Consider the following 27,126-nt stretch of genomic DNA (forward strand, 5'->3'; position numbering starts at 1 on the left):
ATTCTTGTCCATTTTGCTCTTTCTTTTTTTTAGAGGGAATAGTTGTATTCTTGCGGATGAAATGGGTCTGGGTAAAACAATACAAACAATTTCTTTTCTGAACTACCTGTTTCATGAACATCAACTGTATGGACCTTTCTTGCTGGTCGTGCCACTTTCTACCTTGACATCTTGGCAAAGAGAGATTCAGACTTGGGCTCCTCAGATGAATGCTGTGGTTTACTTAGGAGATATAACTAGCAGAAATATGGTGAGTATTTCTTTGCATCATTGAAAAAGCTTATCGGTAAACAAGACTTATTTCATGCTCTTGTCTTCTGTTACTCTTCAGTATTTTTGGTTAGGAATGAGAAAATACCGATTTGAAAACAGTGTGTGTCATTAGAAAGAAAAGTGAAAGCTTAGATTTTGATCTAATATAAACATGATTGCCTTCCTGCTAACTAATAGAAAGGATTAAAAATGCAAACTTGCATTTGAAAAATAAAATGTGTTTTGCCATGGAATTATTTAGGTGCTTAAAAAAAAAAGTAAGACCACCATAATCTTAATTTGGTTTTGTGAAGGAGGGATGTAAGTAACCTCATCCATTAAAGTAAAAAAAAATGTTTTACAGAAACTTTTTGCTATTTCTTCATAAGTTTAAAAAAAAATCTTGGGGCCTTAGAGAGCTTGGACTTGCAGTCCTGCATATGTTAGTGTGCTGTGCTTCTGTTTGGTGATCAAGTTATTGTGTGTCAGTTAACAATTAATATTGCTGTAGTGCTTGAAATCATCCCAATCAATAAGACTGTGTTTCTATAGCCTACAGTTCACTTAATTCTCTTTGTAGATAAGAACTCATGAATGGATGCATCCACAGACCAAGCGATTAAAATTTAATATACTTCTAACAACTTATGAAATCTTGCTGAAGGATAAGGTAATTGCACTTACTTCTTCAGGGAGATGCAATCACTTGTCCAGTGCAGAACTCCTTTACGGTTACGCATGTTTGGGTTCTGGATCATTAAATGCATGGGGAATTTGACAGCTTTGCTTTCAGAAGTAGGACAGTAGAGTTTTCTTTAAGCGCTTTCAGATTTTCTGTCTATGTGGTGAGGCTTTCTGCCCCTGCCCCCCCTTCCATTTCATTGAGTGGGTGACACTTTTTTTCTTCAGTTTGTTTGGGCTTCTCATTACTGTAGTAATCAATTTCCATCTTGAAGCACTCTCCTTCCTTATAGACCATCATCAAGGAACTGAAAAAGCAAACCAGCCCTCCAGCCCTGACATCTGTGATTTAGAACTCTGAAATCCCATATGTTTTGTATTTGTATAGCAGTCTCCATGATGGTCACACACAGTTATCATTACAGCTTCCAATAGTGTACCAAAAGTTTTGCAGAAAGCCAATGAGCAAAACGTTTTTACTTTTTGTTGTTGTTGTTGTTTGTACATGTTGGGAAGAAGGTCAATAGTCATTTCTTTCTGTCACGTGGAAATTAATATAGATCAGCTTTTTGGCCTTTTTTCCTTTTAAACTTAGTGTGTACTTTCTTGGGATGCTCGCATAGCCTTTTTTTGAATCCAGCAAATTTAGGTGCCTAGACACGTAGGTGTCCATACTTTGTTAAAATAAAGTGATGGTATTTGTAGCCTGATATAAAATGCCAGAAATTACATAATATGCTTATTAGTATAATGTTTTCTCTCCCCCCTCCCTACCTCCATTTCTTTTAAGTCGTTCCTTGGTGGTCTGAATTGGGCATTTATAGGAGTTGATGAAGCTCATCGTTTAAAAAATGACGATTCCCTTCTGTACAAGACTTTAATAGACTTTAAGTCTAACCATCGTCTTCTTATTACTGGAACCCCTCTGCAAAACTCCCTCAAAGAGCTTTGGTCTTTGCTCCACTTCATCATGCCAGAAAAGTAAGAAAGAGTTTTACATGATCTGTGTTAATAATTTTTTCTGAAGTTTCTTACTGTGGAATATTGTAGTGATTGAGAGAATCACATAAAATATTTTAAATATTTTGTATAAAGCAGGTACACACATCTTTCATGCTGCTCTTGATAAATAGTTCTAGTAGCAATTGTTACTTTTTTCTGTTTTACCAGTCCACAAAAAAGATGGAGCGATGTATGGGTCAGAGTCCTGAAAAGATGCTTTGTCGTAGTCTAAAAGGGAGACCAGATGGATTTACTCTGGAGGAATAGAATGGGGTTGAGGATATCTTCTTTTCTCTGTTAGTGTCGTTAATGAAAGCAAGTTTGTACCAAGATGCCCGATACCCAGTAGTTCAATCGCATAGATAGTTTGCCCATGTGGTTTGTGTACAATAGGTTTACTTTATTGACCTTATGTTGTGTTGACCTTATGTTTATGTCTAGGGTAAATGAGAACTCTAAGCACATGTTCTTATCAGGTATCTTGTAAAAGCAAAGCATCACAGCTCCAGTTAGTTTGGGAGCTATGCTTTGCATTGACTTCTTCAGAACTTTACAAGCACAACTAATAAAGTTGTTATCTAGCACGCATTCTTCATCTGGTACAAGTCCTTTCTCTTAGTCTGTTAGCACATATCAGGAGGTAATCACCTTTCAGCTGTTCCATACAAGCTGCAAAAAGTATGTGAAGTGGTCTGTTCTCATGTGCTCTTTTCCAGCCATGCAGCTATTTTTCATGTGACTCTTAATAAATACAATAGAATTTCTGCAACCATCTGTCAGGGTTTCCTTGCAGACAAGGTAAAATGTCGAGTTTCCACTGGGGAAATTCAAATTCAGTAGTTTAGTTCTAATTCTGCAAAAGTGTTTGGAAACTTCTATATTTCTATTTACAGGGAGAGTACTTTAAATTTCTTGCAAGATGAAAATGAAATGGAGGGACTGGGGAAGAAGTCCATATGTGTGTGTGTATATGTGGTATATTTATGGGCTTCGTGTGTTTGTGTTCTGTTTCTCCTTGACTGTTGCTTCTTCAGATCATTCACACTACATCACTGTTTTCATAGTGATTCTCGTAGTGACTCATTCTCTTATGCTGAAGGTTTTCTTCCTGGGAAGATTTTGAAGAGGAGCATGGCAAAGGCAGAGAGTTTGGTTATGCAAGTCTTCACAAAGAACTTGAACCATTTCTACTGAGAAGAGTTAAAAAAGATGTAGAAAAGTCTTTACCTGCTAAGGTTGAACAAATTTTGAGGATGGAAATGAGTGCATTGCAGAAGCAATATTACAAGTAAGAAATGACATTATTTAAATCCTGCTTTTTTAAATAATACAGCTACCTGCAAATTACTGAAGTTTAATATTTTTTGTGATACGATTGAGCTTCAGGTGAAGCAAGAAAAAGTAAAAACCTAATACCTTTCAGGATTTTTTACCATAATGAAATTCCATGAAGCAAAGGCTTAAAAATTACACTGGTCTAATCTTCGTTCATTTAGCTTCTGTTGTATGGCATATTTGTACTTTTTTTTTCAGGAGCTGCTTTTTCTCTTCAGTTTTCTTCTATTTTGAAAGCGTACATGTATCTTAATTCCACATACGGTTAGAAATTATTTACGCTATACATTCTGTATCATAGGTGGATTTTAACCAGGAATTATAAAGCCCTGAGTAAAGGTTCAAAAGGCAGTACGTCAGGCTTTTTGAACATCATGATGGAACTCAAGAAGTGTTGTAACCATTGCTACCTCATTAAACCACCAGATGATAATGAATTCTATAATAAACAGGAGGCCTTACAGGTAATACCACTTTCATTTTTTTTAAATTGCAAAACAGAACTCTGTTTTTCATCTGTAATGTGTATAAAGTAGTTTTATACTGTTGAAGCAATTTATTTGTTCTTATTAAAGTATATTAAGAAAGAACCTATAAAGTGCTCATTCTGAGTTTTACAGGGAAGTAAATTGATTTTTTTTGTTTCTTAATTAGAACTGAATAATAGACCATTACTAAATAAAATATCCCTGATTTTAATTATGATCAAAATAAAAAGGAAATAATTTGAAATAGGCTGTGTGTTTTCAGATAAAATAAATTTAAGACCTATTTAAACACAGATTTAAAAAAAAATAGTAGTTAAACAGGTAAATGTAATATAAATACAAATGCATGGCACTGGTAGCGGTACATCAGCAATCCATGTGATAGCTGAAAGTGATCTGCAGAATGTTTTTAAGGTTTTGTTTTGTTTTTTTTCTTATAATGAAGCACTGTTCTCTGTATGCCTGCAAACAGCCAAAGTGAAAGGAAGTAAAAGTAAAAAAAACAGCCAAAGCTTATTATGATTTTTGCTGTTATTGTTATGAATGAAGACACCTATAGCATCACTACTGAGGATGGTCTGTGGGGTTTTTTTTTTTTGGTATAGATTAACTAATCTTTGTATTAAAACTGTTGAGAACCACTGCAACAGATAAAAACTGGTAACATTTGATGCAGTTTATACCAACATAAATATTTCTAAAGTTAATTTTTTCTGTAAGCTTTGAAGTTGATAATATAAATACTTTTGGGAAAAGTCCTGGATTGTGCAGTGACAGCTTGTGGTTTCAAGCTAAAGGATATTTTACTTACAACTTGGCATACTGTATGACTAAACTATAATTAAACTCATCAGAAGTGTTCAGCCATTCTTTCTGATAATTGCATACAATTAACAATGACTTCCTTCACCCATCTTAATAAGCTTTGTTAGCTCTAATTCTGAACAAAATCTCCTCCTCCTTTCTGGCATAAAGAATAAAAGTGCCTAACTCCAAATTTTTCGCTCACCAGAATTGTATCCTGAGCCTCCTGAAGTTAAAGAGGCCTAAAGTTTTCGACATTAAATTCCATGTGCACTAGAGTTTTTGTTCTAGTTATTCCCAGTGGAGCTGTGAAGGCTTAACATTGTAGGCTACCTAAAGCCTATTAGACTCCACAAACAAGATTCTTCTGACTTTATCTTGCATGAGAGACTTGAGTGATAGGCATTTTCTAAGAACACTTACAAGATGAGGCAGCAGTGCCTGTTCCTGTTCATAAGATGGGAAGTGAGGAGAAAATAGTAATAAAGTAGTCCCTTTTCTTAATAATCTCAAGTATTTTGTTGACTATGAAAAGTTATTGTTTACTTGGCAGAAAAGAGCTAGAGCCTACACCTTAACTGCTCTGTTTTGTAGCTCCATATATTTACTTAACACTTTAGTGGATTGTTAAGATGCTGTTTTATGAGCAGGAGCTGAGAAATGCATTTCCTTTAAAAATATGCTGCTCAGTACTGCTGTTGACTTCAGTTAAAGTACTCAGTGCTTTTATAACGCCTTTTTACAAGACCAGGGCACTTGCTAATTCCTGATTAAACTTTCAGGATCAGTTAATGCTGCATAGTAGTCAATCTCTATAGCAGTGTAGTATGGTCACCTGAATGTGTACGTTAGTTCTAGGAGCATGTATATCATGTTTATGTATTAAAACATTTTTTAAAGAAATGTCAGGATTTCTATCATTCTTCCCATACCAGTAGACAAGAAAGCAAACCTAAAATGAATGTTTAACCAATTGCAGTGTGTATTAGTGTTGAGGTGAACTTACTCTTTAATATATATTTATATTGTTTTTATAGCATTTAATACGTAGCAGCGGGAAACTAATCCTTCTTGACAAGCTACTGATTCGTCTACGAGAACGTGGCAACAGAGTTTTGATTTTCTCTCAGATGGTGAGGATGCTGGACATCCTAGCAGAGTATTTGAAGTATCGCCAGTTTCCCTTTCAGGTAAGAATTTTGCTGGTAGTAGCCAAGAACCTACTGTCTTTTGTCCCTTTGTCTCTCTTTTTTGGGGGGTAGGGGTGTCTATATAAATTTATCTTTATGTACAGGAAGCCTGGCAATTGCTACATGCTTAATGATATTTTGAAATGGAGCTGATGGAAAAGACTGATGGAAAAGTGTAAAATGTTACACTGCTGCGTTTGGAGTTTTTTGTTTTCTCGTGTAACTGTTCTAGCAACTGAGAAATTGAAGTTACTCTGATTAGAATATAGTATAAGAATTCATTTTTAACTGTAGTATTAAATCTCTTTAGAGACTCGATGGATCAATAAAAGGGGAATTGAGGAAACAAGCACTGGATCATTTTAATGCAGAAGGATCAGAGGTATGGTATTAGTTGTGTATTTTTAAGGAAGGAATCTACTCAGCTTTATTTTTTTCCAGAGAAATATACTTAGGAGAAATTTAGGGAAATTGCCTAGGAAAATGAATATATCCCTAAGAATTATAACAAATACTACATAAAAACTGGAGGCTGAGAAACGTGATGGATGCATTTTGTTGTTATTACGTGGAATATAATTTTTATAACTGATAGATTTTTTCTAAGATGAGGTTAAATAGGAACACAATTTATGAAGATGATGTTGAATTAATATCATCAGTAATTACAATATTTTAATATTTTTAGTGCTCTTTATCAAAGTAATTTTAAGTACTGTATAAGCACTGAAAAATTTAGCTTCATAACTTTGTTGTTGTGTAGGACTTAATCCTATGATTTTTACAAGACTCCTACCCTTAGGCAAGCCTTTAGCATCAAAACCACCCTTTGGCACTGGGCAGAATTGAGTTGCGTATATCTGTGTGTGAAATACAACCATCTTTAACTCTGGCTTCTGTTATCGTCATCTGTTGACTCTTAGTTCCTTGCCCTGGAAGAGAATAGTGAAGGACTGATTTCTAGCCTACTTGTAATTTTATAGGTTTCTGTTATAGCTTCTCTCTTTTCTGTGTTGGAAGGTTCCTAGCTTATTTAATATTCCTAATATGGAAGCAAGGCCATACCTTTAGTCATCTTTGATCCCTGCCCTACACTGGCAGGGTTTTTTGAGATAATGGAAGGATAGCACTTGTCAATTACTGCTGAGCTTAAGTTGCTGCTGTGTTTGGGGAGGAAGGAATTGACTTCATAACATTAAACTGCAGATGTTTGTTAAATGCAGAAGTTTTAAATTCTAGTACAGGCATCATTGCCTCTTTCTGAAATCTTGCCAGTTCTACTGTACAGCTTTTGAGATGAAGGGGGGAATCCAGACCTCACGTGGTATTCAAGAACATAGGCAAACTACGGATTTGTGCAGCAACATAATTGTGTGTCTGTTTATTCTCTACTTTTCTCTCAATAATTCGTAACTTTTCATATGGCTTTTTGGCCATTACCAAACTGAGGTCTCCATGGAAATATGTACTACAACTCCAAGGACCAGTTCCTGAGCAGTAATGATTTGCTGTTACCTGTCTCTGTATGTAAAATTAGGATGCTTTTTTCCAGTTTCACTTTATCTTGAATTTCATATGCTGTTTTATGCCTGTTTCATAAGATCTTTCTGCAGTCCTTTGTAGTTGTCCCTGAGTAACTGTGTATCATCTGCAAATTTTGTCATCTCATTGCTCATCCCATTTTCATTTTAACAGTATTGATCCCTGCAGAGCACTTGCTTCCTGTCTCTTAGTTAACCAGTTACTTTTATGTCCGAGGGTCTTCCCTCTTATGCCATGGCTGCTTAGTTTTCTTAAAAAATTTTGATGAGGGACTTTGGCACCTACAAGACTTTAACAGCAGGTTGTTTTGTACTTTTGGCTGGTGCTTTGTTTGATTGTTTTTCCCCTTCCTCCACCCCCTCCTCCGGGATGGTTAGTGCTTATCTTCTATGGTGCTGCTTCCCTTAAACCACAGAGAAGTCAATGACTGTTCACAAGAGAAATTGGTAGGAGTGTTTGCTTTATCCTTAAAGAGACTTCAGCTGTGGAACGGCTGTTTGATAGCATTTAAGTTCGTAGTCTCATTCACAGGATGTATAAACAAGTATCATATGGGTTCCCTGAAGAATATTAAAACCAACATGTGTAAAGCTATTTCTTATTTTATGATTTCAGGACTTCTGCTTTTTACTGTCTACCAGAGCTGGAGGATTAGGTATAAACTTGGCGTCTGCTGACACTGTAGTTATATTTGATTCTGACTGGAATCCACAGAATGATCTGCAAGCGCAGGCTAGAGCCCATAGGATCGGACAGAAGAAACAGGTACACACCTTTCAGCTTTGAGCTCCAAACCTGAAGGAGGGTTCCACACAGTAGCTGTTTTCTGTCTGTTTTGCATTTGGGGGCCATCACAGTCTTCATGTATTTTAAGAATAACTAATATTTGCTTAGTATGTCTAAAAATGTTAATAGTGCTCCTCCAAATTATTTATTTAATTATTTAAATCTCCCTCTATGGGAGACAGTATAGCAGCTGTAGATGTATACGGATGGGGAGGGAGGAGAGCTGTGGGTTTGTCACATATTCATTGGTATCATGTCGTTCTAGAAAATAACTGTTTCTTCAGGCACATCCCCTTTACTTAAAAGTGAAATATTTCCTAGTTCTTTCCAGATTTCTTTCTTGCAGAAGACATCAAGGAATAAATCAGAGATGTGATGCTTTTGCTTATGGCCATGCTTATGCCTAATCTCTGCAGCTTATGGAAGAGAGATCTAAGAATTTATTTCTTTAGTTTTTAAGTGGGTTATACAGAGACTATGGTAATGTGATTGAACAAGTATTTCGTAAATGAAACCGGTTAATAAAATTCAGAAGATTCATAATCAAGACTGATGTTTTTCCCTATTGTTGCTTAAGGCTTTTTTTGTTAAGCTTGGTAATTTTCTGAATATTGTTTTCGTATGTAATTTGAGAATATGTAAATACAGTTTTTTGTTTTTGTTTTTTACTATACATAGGTTAATATTTATCGGCTAGTCACAAAAGGATCAGTAGAAGAGGATATTCTTGAAAGAGCCAAGAAAAAGATGGTGTTAGATCATTTAGTAATTCAGAGAATGGACACTACAGGGAAAACTGTGCTACATACAGGTTCTACTCCTTCGAGGTATATTTGTATATTTCTCCATATCGATTTACCCTTAAATATATTTGGCAAGCAAGTAAAAATGCAGGTTATTTGAGCTGGTTAATAAAAGGCAAAAAATGTGCAGTAAGGGATGTGCAAAGTATATTGTCTTTGCACATCTTTATTTACATATTAAATATAGCTTTTATTTTTAAGTGAAGTACAAGCTTGATTGACTCACGATTATACTAGTTTGAAAAAATTCTATAAGATTTTTTTTCTGAAATTCCCGTATTTCAGCTCAACACCATTTAATAAGGAAGAGTTATCAGCAATTTTGAAGTTTGGCGCTGAGGAACTATTTAAAGAACCTGAAGGGGAAGAACAGGAACCCCAGGTAAATTGGACAGTGCTTCTACATTTGATGGGTATAACAACCAAAAATATCTATGAATTATTTTGTTATAAAGAGAAACTTACTCTGTTTCAGGAAATGGATATAGATGAAATCTTGAAGAGGGCTGAAACACGGGAAAATGAGCCAGGCCCATTAACTGTAGGAGATGAGCTGCTTTCCCAGTTTAAGGTATTGCTGTGATCCCTCCCTCCCTTCCTCCTCCTGTAATTACACTTCCCTTTATAAATGCTACTGTTTTCTTTTGCGTACCTAGCCATCTTTTCTTTGTTCTTATGAAACAGATGCTGCAATAAGTCAACACTGTATATTTTTTGCATAAAATGCCTTTTCACCTATACAGAATAATTACCATCAGAAAAAACATTTAAAAATACCTAATATGTTTTGCTAAAAGGAAAAAAGAGGATATATTTACAAATGTATTAATCGTTGATTTAATGATGAGAATTCTGGAAAGGGCTGTTTTTTTACTTCATGCTTTAGGTTGTTAAGCGCTTGTGGTGCTTTTGAAAACAAAACATAAAGCTTGGGTTGCTTGGTTGATGACTGTGAGAAATTCCTTTCAGCCCCAAAAATTCAGTAAACTTGAATGCCAGATATTTTAAGTGTTCAATTAAATATATTTAAGTGTGTCCAAATTGGTTTGTTTTGCTTAAAAAAATGCGAAGCAGCATATAGTTGTTTAGATCAGTAGACTATTAAATCGCCTTCCTGCTGATTATTTATTTGCAGCTTGTTGTGATTTCTGCACTTTAATGTATGGTTAACTTCACTATGAGAGTTTCACACCAACTTAGGCATTCACATGCCATTAGCCCTGCTTTTAAGGAAAATTAAATAATAATCATACAGCTATCAAGGAGGTTGTTTCATTGTGCTTCTATATTAGTCAACTTTTAAATAAGAAAGATTCTAATCTTTATATTCAGCCATGTTGAGTGGTGTGTGTGTGTGTGTGTATACACACATATAAAAATACTTTCATTAGAGACAGTGTTTCATTAAGCCTTTTGAATTTATAAATTGCATATACGTGTGTATTCTTTTCAGCATGTGTGTGCCTGTGTATAAAATACGCCATCATGAACTAAGTTTTCCTGAAATTTAGTTGCTGACTTTTGTTTAAACAAAGTTACATACTGACTTGGTGAATTTGTTCTGATACATAAGGTGGCCAACTTTTCCAATATGGATGAAGATGACATTGAGTTGGAACCAGAACGAAATTCAAGAAATTGGGAAGAAATCATTCCAGAAGTCCAGCGACGAAGAATAGAAGAGGAGGAAAGACAAAAAGAACTTGAAGAAATATATATGCTCCCAAGGATGAGAAACTGTGCAAAACAGGTATCTCTGGGTTTTGATTGACTTTCATTTTTGTGTTGCTGTTGTTTCAGTTTGTATTTTTGGATTGCCTTCCCCCCTCCCCAACATACATATTTTGACAGGCTAGATAACTTTATTCATGCATTTTAGTTATGTTGCTTTGAACCACTTGCTCTGAAATTCCAGATCAGCTTTAATGGAAGTGAAGGAAGACGCAGTAGGAACAGAAGATATTCTGGATCTGATAGTGACTCCATCTCCGAAAGAAAACGGCCGAAAAAACGTGGAAGACCACGAACTATTCCTCGAGAGAATATTAAAGGATTTAGTGACGCAGAGATTAGACGGTAAGATTGGGGAGGAACATGCGTGTTTAATGGGACAGAACAAAATTGTTTAAAAACATTTTAGAGCTTGTAAATGCAAAGACAGTTTATTTTTCCTGAATTTAGTTGAAAACTTTTATTCGAGGCATTTGAGGTTTTACCTTGTGTACTTTGTGGTGCAGACATAATGAACTATAGTTTGAATTCATTTTGGTGAGAGATAAAATTATGTTGGAAGAATACTCTTGATTTTTTGAGTATGTATGTACTCCTAATCCCTGCATCCCTTGAAGACAGTGGTTTCAAAAAAACACAGTTTTTACAATGGGTGAGCTCCCTCTGCCCCCCGAATAAACAACATATTCTACTTCACGTCAGTATCAATGGTGATTGAAGAAAGAGCATGTACATCTTTGTCATGATACACATAAAAGATTGAGTGGGTTTTGTTTTGTTTTAGATTTCTTGACGCTGTAATTGAATTCATGTGTTACAATGCTTTTTAAAACTAAAAAGTACAAAATCCCTTTTCATTAATAAATCTGTACAGTTGGTCCCATCAGTATTTGGTACTTAAAATATTTTGTGGTAGAAGGAGGAAGAAGAATCATTTTTGCTTACCTTTATGGGTTTGTGAAACACTACTTTGTTTTAGGAATTTTAAGTATTCCAGTTTCTCTAAAATATTTTAAAGTTTACAAAATATTTTCGATTATAGAAACAACTTTACAAGATTCGTATTCCCTTTGCATTTCATCTAACGTAATGGATTGCAGCTTTTGACAAGGTTATTTTTGTGCTTGTGCTAGCAACTTGGATTCTTGTTTGTTGAGGAAAATTCCTTTTTTATTTCATTCCCTCTCTGCGTCCTGGATATTTCCGGCTTCTTTCCATCCTTCCCCATTTTTTTCTGAGGGTAGTAACATTCTTTTATCTTTCATGTCATGTTTTCCTAAATCTTAAAATCATCTGTCTTGAATTGCAGCTATCTCCTCTTTATTATCTGAGGCATAACATAATGTCTGAATTTTCTATTTACTGTAAATCTACATTCACTTTTTACGGTTGGACACATCTGGTTGCTGAATCTTTTGTCTCATGAAAATAATAAAGTAATTTCAGAAATAAATTGTACCATCTACTGTTTTATTTGTATCAGTTCTTAAACCAAATACAAGTCTGGTTTTAAATGTGTATCTTGATATACTAAGCTGCCCTAGTCTCTCTAGTTTTCATTTTCTTTCCATTGTCTGTATAGCGTTGTATTAAAAAAAAAAAAAAAAAAAAAAAAGTATTGATACAGTTTTAAAACCAATGTGGTTAGTTAAGCATATATTTATACTGTAAAATTATTTTCTTTTACTAGGTTTATCAAGAGTTACAAGAAGTTCGGTGGCCCCCTTGAAAGGTAAACTTACGTGATTAAAGTTGTGTAGTAACTTGGAATCTTGTTTTCATAAAATTAGAACAATACACCTAGAAGACTTACGTCGAAGAGAAGAGAATACTGTACCTAATCCGTTGCCTTGACTATAATGTGAATTTAGTTTAGTTTAGTTTAGTTCCCTTTCTTCATATACGGCATATATGTAGACAGCCAGTAATCCAGACCTCTCAGTTTTGCAGGACTGCTTGCTCTTTCCTTATACTTTACATGTTGTCTTTTTTAATCCGTATTAGTGACAATCATTTAGTTGTCTTGTTTGATAGTCTGTTGAAAGCCTATGGTTTTATCCACCATAACTGCCAAAGGTAGCTTTGCAATTTTCTTATTGTCAGTTCGTTCTTTTAAGTTTTTTGTATTACTCCATTTTTTGAGAAAAATTTCTTATCTTCCTTTTCCTTAAAAAAATACTTACAGTCTATATGATCATGTTACAGTTCCTTTTCTTTTTAAAAAATACCCAGTAACGTAATTCAAAGTTGTATAGTTAGTCCTTTACAGTTCTTGTTGTATTGTCCTCTGGTATCTGGATCAATTGTATTATTTCCTTTCTTTTCTTTTGTCATTTTTCTATAGCTGTTTGTAACTGCAAGGAACAAAACTGCACTGGTAGCTTACATGATCACCTCTCTAGATTCAAAATTTGAAAGAATCATTCACAAATTAGTCAAGTTTTAGAGCTGTAAAAATATGTATCTGTTTTATTACAGGTTAGATGCTATAGCTAGAGATGCTGAGCTAGTTGATAAATCTGAGACAGACCTTAGGCGTCTGGGAGAGCTTGTACATAATGGATGTATTAAGGCTTTAAAAGACAATTCTGGACCAGAAAGAGCAGGTATGGTATGCATGGGTGGGGAGGAAGAGGAATAAAAAGTATCAAGAAGCCTGAGTTAATCTTGCACTCTGATTAGAAGACAAAACAATTGCATTAGGGGAAAATATGAATAATAGTAATAAATGTTAGCATGCTAGGCTATTAAAAAAGGGATTATAGTAAGAACAGTTCTTCTCCCCTTCCCTGTGTGAATTGTCATGGGAGAATGCAGTATGTTTTTGCTTTACCATGACATTTAGGATTGATCTGATATTATTATATGGAAGACCTTGAGATTCTGAAGTTTAGTTGGGGTGTTTGCTTAACAAAAATATATTTGAAGGTGTGCTGCTACAGCAACAGTCTTTCTTGTTTTCTTTACATTTGTCTGTAAGGAGCACATAAAGCCTAAATACTTTGGTCTTTTTTTTTTAAGGAGGTAGACTTGGGAAAGTTAAAGGCCCAACATTCCGAATATCAGGAGTGCAAGTAAATGCAAAGCTGGTCATCTCTCACGAGGAAGAGTTGGCACCATTGCATAAATCCATTCCTGCAGATCCGGAAGAAAGGAAAAGGTAATTTTTTCTAAAGGAAGCCATAATGTAGAAAATTTTAAGGTTTTTATACATATATTTTATCAATCCACGCTGCAGGCACGCTGCGACACCAGTGTCTCTCGAATCCCTATAAAGGACTGGTAGCCGTAGTCTGCTCTGTGTCTTTGTTCTTTCTTCCGTCACCTTAGTAGCCTGTACCTGCTTTCGTGTCTGAACTGTATTCATTGCGGGCTGAGTTCACTTAATCTTAATATTCCAGACTAGAAATCAGGCTTGTTGAGGAGCTGCTTTATGTGTTATCTCTGCCTGAGGCAAAGTAGTATCTGTCACAGTGGAGCAGACAGTCATTGTTGGTAGTTGTTTCAGTCGTTTCAGTCCTCGCACTCTGAACTTTTTAGCTTGCCACTCTGTGTATCATACTCCCGAAACTATCTGCAAATTCAGTTAGCGGTTACACTTGGGTGATGTTTTAAGCTTTTCTTCATGGCTGGCCAACTTGATGCTCATTCCATGGCCATAGACAGCTACCTGTTGTTCCTTGTGTCTTAATCCGGACCTGCTTTAAAACATTTTATAATACTGATTTAAGTAAATGTTCTAAAGAAATTGTAAGAAAGTCTGACGATAGATAACTGAATTACTTTCCTAAACATATCAGCCTCCTAGTGATGTAACAACACTTTTTCCGCTTGTAGCACGTTCCCCACCCCCTTGCTAAGTTTCCAAAGTAAAGATCACTTACTTGTCTAACTTGCTTCCACTAGATATGTCGTCCCATGCCACACCAAGGCAGCTCATTTTGATATAGATTGGGGTAAGGAAGATGATTCCAATCTGTTAATAGGCATCTATGAATATGGTTATGGCAGCTGGGAAATGATAAAAATGGATCCTGATCTCAGTTTGACACAGAAGGTATGTAACCTACAAAATTCTTGTCATTAAGGACTTTTTTTTAGGTAATAATGCTGATAAGAACAGTCACTGAGAGAGCGTATTTTATGATAACTGAAATTGCACAGAAATTGTGTATCAGTTGTACTCCTTTGTACCCTTCTTGTGGTAGATATTAGATTTCAAGGTCTTGTGTATCCTGTTAAAGTATGCCTTCTTAGAGTTTATTACATTTTTGTATTTCCATGTCCTTGGACCTCTGTCACCTGAATCCTTCCTTTCCAATATTTTGTTTCCCTGTTTTAGATGATCTAGTTGTGTTCGTTTTGTTCTTGAGCTTTTGGAAGGGAGGCTGTTCTGTGGTTTGATGTGTTCCCCTCTTCCCCCCCCCCGCTGCTTAATCCACATTTCTTTCACTTGAAACTGGCTTTCATTCACAACCTGAGAATAGCTGTACTCAACACACTGGAAGTAGCACAACAGCTGCTTAACAGTATTGAGTAATAGATATGTAGGGATAGACTGGGGTGAAGCAAACTTAGTGATATTGCCAACAAACTGTAGCTTTGGGATTTGAGGAGCCAGGGTTGTGTCCAGATTGGTTTAATAATGATTTCTACTCCTGCCTTCCATTAATTTGTCAGTTTTATGAACACACCCAGTTATGTTTTTGGCTGTGGCAACATCTTGTAGTGATGAGTTCTGCATTTAGAAGCATGAGGCAGAACACGGAGATCTGTGGATGGCAGTGGTGCAGGAGTTCAGAATTTCTTAGAAGAACTGCAAGGTTGGAAAGAGAGGTCTGAGGCTAGTTTCCTGAGTTCGTTGTAAACTCTGTGAGACAGTTTTCAAAACTGTCTAGATTAGTTGTTTGATTGGGGAAAAATAGAATGTTTAAGAAATTCTCCATTCCTTCAAGCGTGCTGGCTTGTTTGCCAGGTATAGTTGGAGTGCATTTTTTTTCCCCCAACCTTTTCTGCAGCTTTTTCTTCTCCCAGTGCTCCAGGCTAGTAGCTCACAAATTTGATAATTTCTGCACATAGTTGATAATACTGTTGTTCCTCCCAGATTTTACCTGACGATCCAGATAAGAAACCCCAGGCCAAGCAATTACAGACCCGTGCAGACTACCTCATTAAATTACTGAATAAAGACCTTGCAAGAAAGGAAGCACAAAGACTTGCTGGTGCAGTAAGTAAAATTTGACATGCAGTAGTGAGATAAAATAATATGCTTATGGGTGTGTTAGTGATCTCCCTTTTTTCTTTTTTTCTTTTTTCTTCTGGTCATTCTTTTTCTTTGTGCAATTTTTCTCCATATTGGTAATCATATTACATGAGACTAACTCAAGTAATGAATTGCAAGTTTAGTATTGTTTTACTCTCTTTTACTTTTATGTACTTTTTACTATTGTACTATGTTCTGTCTCCGTTCCTGAGAAAAGTGGCGGCCATTAGTGGCAGTAAATAAGAGGATCCCTTTATTTAACATAAAAACAGATCTTTTTCTGTAACTGTGGTGCAAAGATACTTGTCAGTTGACATAGTAAAGATACTTATTGCATTCAGGGCAATTCAAAGAGGAGGAAAACAAGAACTAAGAAGAATAAAGTGCTAAAGGCTGCAAAATTAAAAGAAGAAATAAAAAGTGACTCCTCTCCACCACCCTCAGAAAAATCTGATGATGATGATGATGAGGATAACAAGGTAAAGATGGCTATTCAGTTGTTTCTGTTGTAAAGTTGAAATGCCTGAATGGCATTCTTCCAGCAGAGGAGGACTTCTACTGTTTGAATCCTTTTGTGGTAGTGACTGTTAATAGTGAATAGGTACAGTCGCATGGAAGATTGTATCTGTATTAATTTAATAATAGGCTTGTAGCTGAGGCATTATGATTAGGTTTCCAAATTATTGTATCGTGAAATAGTGTTATAGTCTGATTACAAGTGTCATTGTGCAATTTCAAGATTCTATAATGACTTCAGTATTGTATCTGCCAGAAGTGTAAATCGAATGTAACATCTGAATATAAAACTGTTTCTGGCTAATGTGATGTTACTGCTTATACCGATTCTTCAGGTAGATTTTTTTGTTGTTGTTGCTCAGGCTTAGGAAAAAAATATGTTTGATTAGAAATAACAGCATGAATAAATAATGTTTTGAGGCATACAAGTGAAAAGGTCCTGTATATGTCATAGCTTTTATTCTTCAAATAGACCACTTAAAGTTGTTACTTTTTATTACTGATGTATTGTTTCAGGACTCTATATTCTGCTTTTGTTGGGATTTTTTTTAGGTTTTTCTGGTTTTGTTTACATTTCTATCGCAGCAAAACCGCTAAAGAGAATAACTTGGATAGTATAGGGACATGTTGAACCCAATTTTGTGACTTTGAAGGTAGTTGAAATAAATTGGTGTAAATAAATTATGATAAATATATATATATTTAACATCCTCCCTTCCTAGTTTAAAATAAACTGAATTGAAGTAAATGTTTTACATAACCATTTTAAACTATTATACGTCACTGAAAATATATGTTAAGATAGTGATCAACTCTTTCTGTAAGAGAAAAAAAATTTATTCAAATATACAGTTGAAACTGAGTCAGACTGAAAAGAATCATGATACATTTATATCAAATTATCAGTCTTAACTAGAAAGCATTCCTATATACATTTAAATTATACTATGAAAAATAAAATATAAAGCCAGAAAAAAATTTTTTTTGACTGTAGACTTGTTAATATTTTCATGCAATAATTTGTCTGGAATGTATAACTAAACTGTAAGGGCAGTAAGTAAGGGCAACCAAATCATAAAATTAGGTAAATTAGGTCCTCAATCCAGTTAAAATGTGCATTGGACACTAATCTCCACCTGAAGCAGATGGCACTGGCAGTCTGTCAATGGACTTGTGTTTTGGGAAAGAACCTAGAATTCTGTCTCCTTTTGTATCTTTACTAACAAATGTCCATCATTTGAACACTCTTTTGCACACACAAAATAAGTGCCCTTCTGAAAACTGGGCTAGACCCAGAAATAGGATTTAACAACAATGCCACTGAATTATCATAGAATATGCTGTATTTAAAGCCTCAGGTACAGCTTCTGTTTAACTGCTATAGTATTCAGGAAACACTTTAAATCCCTGGTTTTTTTGCTAGGCAGTTCCCCCTAAACACTGAAGTCCTGGTTGGGCTTGTTGCTAGATACCTAATCTAGGTACTTTGTTGGGATTCGTGTATTAAGCACTTTCACCTGCTTTTCTGGAAGCCAGGATTCTGTATATGTTCTCCCAGGATGTGTTTCAGATGCATTCATGGCAATGATGATTCTTCCACTTGTACCTTTTTGTTGCTTATTATTATTATAGTATTTTTCTGTGTCTGAAAGAATTTGAGCTTCTATCTCAGACCTCCTAAGTGAATATTATAAATGCCAGTAGGGGCATTCTGTGAGGTCTTTCTCTCAGGATAGATTTTGTTCACCATGAAGTAATTAAATGGGCCCTTCTCAGATGATCTATAAGACTCTCCCCACCCCCCAGACAAGAGCAGGTTGAAACTTTGTTCCTTGTGAATGTTTAATATGTGATCAGTGAAGAGTTACTAGAACAAAGCTAACTAGAACAGAGGTCTTCTCTCACCACCATCACTTGAGTGCCCTGACCAATCAGTTCAGTTCTGTGATGTCTGCTTCTGTATTTTTTTTAAGCTCTTGCAGCTTAACTACCTTTTACAGGGGCAGATTTCCTTGGGGATATGAAAGTTAAATGGACTTAATCTCTCACCCCATTACTACTGCCCAATCAGTACTTGTTTTGTGTCACATCAAGGAAATGAGTGAGTGGTCCCCATTTTTCTTTGCAACTGCATCCAGTTCTATTTGATAGGTGTTAAATTTAAGTCTAAAGAAATTATATACAGATGAAAAGTATGTTTTAATCTGATGGTTACAAAACTGTATAGCTAGGAGCTCAGTTTGATGTGACATATATGCTTGCATATTGCAGGATGAGATTGTTTCAGTGAAACATCCACATAAAAAAATAAAAGCAGAAAAAGAAAATGAAGAAAAGCCTGAGCCAGATATTGGTATAAAGAAGGAAGCTGAAGAAAAAAGAGAGACAAAAGAAAAGGAAAATAAGAGGGATTTGAAAAGGGAGAAAAAAGAAAAAGAGGATAAGAAAGAATTAAAAGAAAAAGATATTAAAGAAAAGAGAGAAAACAAAGTTAAAGAATCCACACAGAAAGAAAAAGAAGTAAAGGAAGAGAAGGTAATTAGGTTTACTTATCTTACATAGCACTAGAAAAGGCCGTCAGGTTTTTGTGAACAATTTTGAGTTGAAAAGGTATTTTGGATCGTTTATTGGTCAGTTGTCACTTCATTGAAATCTTTTACATAATTTGAAGTTTTATTTTCACCACTTGCAATTGCAGGGACAAGCATATGAAATGGAAAATTACCCTTTGAAGATACTTATCTTAGTGGGGCTGCGAGTGCAAGTGGCCTAAGAAACTCATTTATTTCTTTTCCATTCTCTTTTTCCATCCTTCAGAAACAGAAAACAAAATATACCAGCACTGAATGTTAGGATATTTTTTCTTGTTATTAGTGAAGAGAATGCAGTAATTATGGTAATTGCTTAATTACAGAATAATTCCAAACCCAAAACAAAGTTTGCTTATCGGATTAATTTTCATATTTTGTTCTTAGGCAAATGAAACCAAATCTGAAAATAAAGAAAAAACTAAAAAAATTCCATTGTCGGATACTCCAGTTCATATTACGGCAACTAGTGAACCAGTTCCTATATCTGAGGAATCTGAAGAACTTGATCAGAAGACGTTCAGTGTGGTAAGACCCTTATTGATAACTTAGTGTTTGCGCTTGATATGCTAAGTGGACACAAATTCTGAAGTTCTTTGTTCTGCCATTAGGCATTGTAATACAGATGATCTATTGCCAGTAAAATCTCAGATCAGTGAGGGTTATGGATACCATACTAAAGTCACGTTTGTTTTCAGGCCAGCAGTTTTATTTTGTTATTTATTGCAGTATATGCAGTTTATTGCACTGAATAGCTTTAAAATATGAATATCGATCCTCAAGAATAACTCATGTGTATGCTGCTCCTTAAAGGACAGAAATTAATGAACTTTAACACAGTTGCTGGAGTCTCTGGTTTGGCCTTATAAAATACCCCTATCTTCTTTGTAAACTGACAAGAGAAATTAAGTTTCTAAGTTTCTGCTGAGTTTAAAGACTCACAGTTAGACACAGGAAGAAACATTCTAAAGCCCTTAGAAATATCTTGCCAGAGTAATCTATCTGATACTGAAAGAATATCGGCTAAATCAGTAGTGCTGACTAGAACAGAATCAATATTGGAGGAAAAAAGGTAGGTGAGCTCAGTCTATGCAGATTTTCATAGGTCACTTGGGGCTTTGGAAAGATGCCAGTTCTGAGCATCTGCTTTTCTGCTGTGAATGTTCTATCATTCAGGTTTCAACAGCAGTCTGTTACTGCCAGGCAGATTTACTGGATCTATTGTGGTATTGGCTGCAAAAGGCAAATTCTAGTTTTCTCATCATTGTGGCAGTGACTTTTTTTAATCTAAATATTGCAAGTGACTCATCTGCGACTTCCAAGATGAGTCTCAAATGATTCAGGAGGTATCTGTGTGTGGCTAGGTGACTGAAAAATCACTTGATTTCCATGTACAGTTGTACTTTTCTGATCACCTTTATACTTAAGTTAAGCAGTGCACTCTGTGAATTGTGGTTTAAGGACTACTTTAAGCTGTGGCTAGTGCAGTATGTAATGTAGTTCCTTAATTACTTAATGGCATCAGCTGGCAATGGAACAGCTTTGGTGATTTTTGAGTTTCCCTAGATGTTGACAAAGTGATAATGATTCTCCAAAATCCTTCATATTTTTTGATTCTGGATATACAGACTTGCCTTTTTCCCTTACAGGGAGCAAATCTAGTTTGGGTTTGTGTATTGAACATTTTTTGGACAGACCTTCTGTTCTGGAATGTATGTTTGTCATTAGGCCATGGTCAGATGCAGTCTAATTAGCATGTTTAACTACTTTTTCAAATGGAAGTTATTGCTGTAAGTTGCTGAGGCTAACTCATTTGACTTCGTGTGCCAGTGTGCATTCCATCTGTTTACCTTGCCATAGTGATTGGATAGTATTTCCAAGTGTCTGTAATTTAAAACATGCTAAATGGATTATCTGCCTTTACCATTAACACATTTGAATTACAATGTGAAAATTCAAGAACACACGTATGAAATATATCTGTGGGTACTTATGCATTGCCATTGCTGGTGTTGCTAATTTAGGCATACCTAAACTAGCATTACCCTAGATAGATAGCACAAGCTCTGTTAGGATCTGCATAGAACTCAGGCTTAAACTCCTTGAAGAAGGAATGTGAACATCTGCTGAATACCAAGTTTAATTGTTGCAGAATGTATCTATTTAAAATATATTAAAAAGTCTCGTATTTGATCTTGACGCTGAGTTTGTATAGCTTTCAAGATCCTAAAAAGTAAAATAAGTCCTGTCTTACGTACTTCTGCTGAAAGTTATAACCACGATTGTAAAATCCAGTCATAATAAGTTTTTTCCCTCAGAAAATCTTTTACATTAAATTAGTGCTTTCTTAAATCTTTAATATCTTTGTTGCATACAATCTAATGCTTTCATATAGGAGTAAATTTCCAGCTGGATTTAAAATACTACTTTTTCCAAAGGAAACCTGTAGTAAAACTAAATTTTAAGAGCTGTGAGCGAAGTCTTGTGTTTCATTTGGCTTACAACAGTACTGTCTTTGCCTGTATAAATATCACACTACGGGTGGGTCATGTTTTAGATTTTTTTTTCTTTGAATAAATGTATTCCTTTTTTCCATTTTACAGTGCAAAGAAAGAATGAGGCCTGTCAAAGCAGCATTGAAACAGCTGGATAGACCAGAGAAAGGCCTTTCTGAAAGGGAACAGCTAGAACATACTAGGCAGTGTCTAATCAAAATTGGGGATCACATTACTGAATGTCTAAAGGAGTACACAAATCCTGAACAAATTAAACAATGGAGGAAGTAAGTTATTCTGTGAGATTTTCCTCAAAACCAGGAAAATCCACAATTGCTTTTATTAAACAGAATCATTTTTAATTATTTCTCTTATTTCTTATTCTTCCTTTCTTGTAACTTTCTGCTGTTTTAAATAAGGACCTATAAAAAGATGATTATAAATGTCTCAGCTTTTAATGGATTCACTTTTTTTATACTGGCATAGCAATGCATTTTGTCCAGTAGGTGGAGTCATCTCACTTCTTGCAACCAAAAGCAAACAGAAGATAACTGTATCTAAACAGTATGTAAAGTTTAGTGGAAAAGGGTTCTTATCCTTAAAGAATCTGTTTTTTTCAGCTTTGAGGGATTTTTATTCATGCTAACAATAGGCTATACTAAATTTGCAGAAATTTAAGAAATTTTCCTTGCAGACTGTTGTCAGCATAGAATGCTTCTGTTTTTACTTATTTTACTTCAAAATAGTAGGGTGAACTGAAATATAAAAGCAAGATTCATGTCTCAAAGGCATCGTGATAAATGTTACATTTCTTTTAGTGGAAATTCATAATACAGCTACTATAATAATAATTTGTAATAATGCTACAATACCATAAGCTGATTATTAAAATATGTATTTTGACCATCTTTAAGATATATGGTGTAGTAATGCTACATTTACTAAAGTTATACATATGTTGTTAGGCACACCATTGACTGGTTGTGTCTACTTTTGCAAAACTCTAAGCCAAAACTATAGTATTTCAGTCATCACAGGGAAAGAGCCAGCTGATACTTCTTGAGCCTGCACACCTAAAATGTTTCTGAACTAAGCACTAAGTTGAACACTGATATTCTGTAGTCACTTCTAAGCACTTCACCTGTAAATTTGACTGAAAGAATTCTAGACTTTAAATCTGGTATCTGGAAGCAAATCTTTTTAGGGTTTTGGCTTCTCAACAGCAAGAGTTGATTTGTTCTTTTTTTCTTTCTTCGTAGCATAGATACTCCAGATTAGGCTTGAATTTTTGGCCATCCCACTCCCATTCTCTTTCAGATTTTTTCATTTGGTTTCCAAAGCTTTGACGAGGCTTTAGAATTCTGTGGGGAAAAATCCTCTCTCTCTCTCTCTCTCTCTCTCTCTCTCTCTCTCTCTCTCTCTCTCTCTCTCTCTCTCTCTCTCATATTTTTAGGAAATGAGGCATGTAGGTTAAATGTCTTACACTGCAAGATATTTCAGGTTTGGAAAAAGCATCATCAAGTAGTAAATACTCAGATTTTCTGTCACATTTCAAACAGTCTTTCAAAAGACTTCTACAACAAATTGAAAGCTATGTTTTTAGGTGGTTTTACAAATCATGCTATTAACAGAATTCTGATATTTATTATAATGATTTCAGAGTGCAAAGAAATGCATGAAAAGTTATAAATATTACAAAGTGATAAATTGTTAGAGGAATTCACTTTTCAAATGTTTGAAGTGCAGCTGGGTTATGTTTGCTATGCAGCTAGATAATATGGTATGTAGTGGATCTTACAGTGATTTTAGTTTACCGAAGTACTGCTGAAATTTCACTTGAGTCCATGTTCTGTTGCATGATACAGTAATAAGCTAACATACAGAAGAATTATAACCTCTCTTTCTTCTTCCTCAGAAATTTGTGGATATTTGTCTCTAAGTTTACAGAATTTGATGCTAGAAAGCTGCACAAACTGTACAAACATGCAATCAAAAAACGCCAAGAGTCTCAGGTAATGTTTCCAGACTCTCTAAAAACACATATTTTAAGCATATAACAGTTTTACTAGAGTAACAATTTAATGGATTACCAGGAACAATAAAAAAAAAACATTACTTAAGGTGTATTTTTGTGTTTGTAATAAACTAAACTAGCCACTTCTGGGCTGATATTTTTCAAGTATTCAGGTGTAACTTTGGGTTTTATCAGTGACTGTTTTTGTACTTGTCTCTTTTAGCAACACAATGACCAGAATATTAGCAGCAATGTGAATACACATGTAATTAGAAATCCAGGTAAGAAATCTTACATATATTCTTGTGCTGGATATCTTGGATAAGGTATGTGAAATGAAATAACCTTAAAAACTGTGTCCAAGAACTCCTGTACTGCTAGATATCATGGGGTTATGCTGACAGCATAGTTTAATGAGTTTGCTGATGAAATTGAGCTGAGCACAGACTGAACCTGGTACTTACTGGGTTTAGTAGTAAGTTATTAAAAAAATAAAAAACAAAAAACAAAAAAACCCAAGTTTTTGTACCTAATTTTGGGGAGGGAGAATGGTCTACTCAAAACTTGGAGCTTCCGTACTTGGAGGTTCTCTGCTTATTTATAGCAGTTGTAATGTCACTACAGTTTAAAAAATATATTCCCTGAAGTCACGGTTAGCAATCAGTTATATGGGATGTCTTTTATTATTGTTGACACCATCTTTCTATGCTCAAACAGTTGCATTTTTATATAACTTGCTTTTATATGCTGTTACATTATAACTTGGGAATATCCTAGTGGGCTTAAAATGAATATAATATACATTTTAGGAATACCGCTAAAAACCTTTCATTAACCGGGTATACCTTTAAAACTCATGTTCATGCTAGAGCCATCCGTCCTTAGGTGATTCCTACCACTCCATCTAACACTGCTGTACTAAAGGCACCAGGTCCCTATCGGTTGCTCATTTGGACCGCACTGTTTCCCTTCATTTAAGAAGGATTTGGTCTACAAGGCTGAAAAGTTAAGTTTCTCAGCCCTACACAACTACATTTCTAGCTTGTTTCTCTCCTGCTCCTCATGTTTCTTTGAGTTCACTCACAATAGTGCATTTATCTTTCAAATATTTAGATGTTGTGTCTGTCAGATTGTAATGTCATTTTTGCATTGTTTTAAATCTGACATGTAGAAGTGCTGTTTGAATTAGACGAGGAAAAGGTTTTACAGCTCATGAAACTTCCTTATAACCTTTGCTTTATTAAACAGATGTGGAAAGACTGAAAGAGAATACAAATCATGATGACAGTAGCAGGGACAGTTATTCTTCTGATAGACATCTGTCACAATACCATGATCATCACAAAGACAGGCATCAGGGAGATGCATATAAAAAAAGTGACTCTAGGAAAAGGCCCTATTCAGCCTTCAGCAATGGAAAAGATCATAGAGACTGGGATCACTACAAACAAGACAGCAGGTGAGTTGCTTCAGCGGTTGTAAAATCTGTTCAGATTTCCCTTCCTATTATTGTAATATGCTTGTAGTAAGCACCCAAGCGTCTTTCCTGAGGAATGCTGAATTTCAAAGAAATTATATGTCTGTAATGCAGTCTTGTTGAATTGGCATAATTGTAATTCTTACTGTGGATTCAGTAACATTAACATAATTTATTTTTCAGATACTACAGTGATAGTAAACACAGAAAGTTGGATGATCACAGGAGCAGAGATCACAGGTCAAACCTGGAAGGATGTTTAAAAGACAGTCGGCCTCATTCAGACCACCGTTCCCATTCAGACCACAGGATACATTCAGATCACCGTTCCACTTCAGAGTACAGTCATCATAAATCTTCCAGAGATTATAGGTACCACTCAGACTGGCAAATGGACCACAGAGCTTCTGGTAGTGGCCCAAGGTCACCATTAGATCAGAGGTCTCCTTATGGTTCAAGATCTCCCTTAGGACACAGATCTCCATTTGAACACTCATCAGATCACAAAAGTACACCTGAACATTCATGGAGTAGCCGGAAAACATAACAAAGACTGACATTTTCTGGACCCTCTTTTAGCCATATACAGTAAACTAACACAGTAATTGCCTTACATGACTTGAAAGATATGGACTGGATATTCTATCAGTAGCAGTATTGTTACTTCTTTCCAGGATGCAAGGTCTATTATCCCAACAGAAGAAAAATATTTTTGTATTTAAAGTTTATGCTGCACTGTGCTGCAAATGTTGTGGCACTTTTTTTTAAGAAATGGAAGATGTTTACTTTTACAGGGACCTCAACACTGCCCCATTCAGACTGGATCTTACTATAAAACTCTTCATGTCAGAGTGATTTTAGGCTGAACACAGTTTAAATTATGTTTGTAAATGAACTTTTAAACACTGACCTGTGATCGTGTTTCAGGAAGGAATGAGGAGTTTGTTTTATTTTTTTGGGTTTTTTGGTCTTAGAAAAGAACTCTCAAGGACTTTGTTCACTTTCCAAAGCTACTTGTTTACATTGTACACTGCGACCACCTTGCCGCTTTTCATCACAAGCTTGAATATTTAAATTCTGTACCTATACCTGTAAAATAGCCAGGATTTCTCCTGTTTGTGATCAGTTGTAATGCCTTTTTACAAAACAAAAAAAAACCCACAAAAATGGCTGTAAATTATTGTAAATTAATTAAATGAGCTTTCTCCCCTCTCAGGCTTATTTTGACTGTTCCTTTCCCCACCAACTCAGGCCTTCTTATCACAAGTATGAAACAAAATCAGTGTACTTACACTTTTTAATAAAATATCTTGATGGAATCACTGCTCAGAATGTAAAAATGGGGAAAGGGAACATTTTATTCCATTTAGTGCTCCTTTTTTTTTTATTGAATACTTTAGATACATGTTTTGGTTTTTTTTTTTTTTTTATTAAACTGTCAGTGTTGTGATTGTTGTAATGAAATGGTGAGAAATATTCAGTTAAACTGTGCTCTGGAAAGTTTTTCAGGTGCATTGGTTTTAAAGAAGGAGTGTTCAATATCTGAACATTTCAGAATCCAAATCAGCCAAAATTTATTGTAAATCCATTTGTTTTCCCTCTTTAACATGGGCAATAATGTCAAATATGCTATGCAGCCAGTTAATATTTTAGCAGATTTGAATGACTTTATTAATAGAATTGTTACAATGCACACTGATTGTACATAGATAACTTCTATCTGACAAATTAAATTTAAACTAAAAGGATATGTGGGCTCTTGTAGTTTTCTGCTGGTGTTTTCCTACAATGTACCTTTCTCATATTTAAGTATGACAATATTAAACTCATGTAAATACTAAACTTTAATACGCAACACAAAAATCAGGGAAGGTAAACTTCTAGCCAGGCATCATGTGGTTGGATCCATGTCTGTTGCTCCTTTTTTTTCCTCTTGTCTTGCAAAGTTGAACATTTTTTCCCAATTAACCAGGTGTATATAAAGGCATTAAAATCAACCAAAAACCTCTTCACAGAATATCTGTCTACTAAGGTCTTATTGTAGGCACAGTTGTGGCTCATTTTGTTAATATCATTTAGCCAAGTACACTTAAGGTACTTTAGTGTAAGCTGGGACTCAGCTAGTGCTTGTTCAGTTCTTCTCAGGATTGAGAGGGGTT

General features: G+C 35.2%; 1 protein-coding gene across 4 annotated transcripts in view; it reads left to right on the forward strand.

The window, feature by feature from the left end:
* LOC135323429 (chromodomain-helicase-DNA-binding protein 1) overlaps positions 1-26,715 on the forward strand; it is a 51,757-nt gene extending 25,042 nt beyond the window's left edge. For 2 of the 4 annotated variants that reach the window (XM_064502386.1, XM_064502385.1), the window contains exons 12-37: positions 34-250; positions 833-922; positions 1,724-1,914; positions 3,035-3,223; positions 3,572-3,734; positions 5,600-5,752; positions 6,063-6,134; positions 7,910-8,059; positions 8,759-8,907; positions 9,169-9,265; positions 9,359-9,454; positions 10,457-10,633; positions 10,799-10,959; positions 12,305-12,346; positions 13,093-13,220; positions 13,636-13,774; positions 14,521-14,671; positions 15,719-15,841; positions 16,219-16,356; positions 18,665-18,928; positions 19,369-19,509; positions 21,585-21,763; positions 23,392-23,488; positions 23,714-23,771; positions 24,739-24,949; positions 25,151-26,715. In XM_064502386.1, coding sequence (XP_064358456.1) covers positions 34-250; positions 833-922; positions 1,724-1,914; positions 3,035-3,223; positions 3,572-3,734; positions 5,600-5,752; positions 6,063-6,134; positions 7,910-8,059; positions 8,759-8,907; positions 9,169-9,265; positions 9,359-9,454; positions 10,457-10,633; positions 10,799-10,959; positions 12,305-12,346; positions 13,093-13,220; positions 13,636-13,774; positions 14,521-14,671; positions 15,719-15,841; positions 16,219-16,356; positions 18,665-18,928; positions 19,369-19,509; positions 21,585-21,763; positions 23,392-23,488; positions 23,714-23,771; positions 24,739-24,949; positions 25,151-25,514 — 3,940 coding nt within the window. In that variant the 3' untranslated portion in view covers positions 25,515-26,715. The remainder of the gene's footprint in view (positions 1-33; positions 251-832; positions 923-1,723; positions 1,915-3,034; positions 3,224-3,571; positions 3,735-5,599; positions 5,753-6,062; positions 6,135-7,909; positions 8,060-8,758; positions 8,908-9,168; positions 9,266-9,358; positions 9,455-10,456; positions 10,634-10,798; positions 10,960-12,304; positions 12,347-13,092; positions 13,221-13,635; positions 13,775-14,520; positions 14,672-15,718; positions 15,842-16,218; positions 16,357-18,664; positions 18,929-19,368; positions 19,510-21,584; positions 21,764-23,391; positions 23,489-23,713; positions 23,772-24,738; positions 24,950-25,150) is intronic. The other 2 variants (XM_064502387.1, XM_064502388.1) reach the window with 2 other exon arrangements.
* Positions 26,716-27,126: the final 411 nt, after the last annotated feature.

The sequence above is a fragment of the Dromaius novaehollandiae genome, chromosome Z (assembly GCF_036370855.1).
Source record: "Dromaius novaehollandiae isolate bDroNov1 chromosome Z, bDroNov1.hap1, whole genome shotgun sequence".
NCBI classification, from domain to species: domain Eukaryota; kingdom Metazoa; phylum Chordata; class Aves; order Casuariiformes; family Dromaiidae; genus Dromaius; species Dromaius novaehollandiae.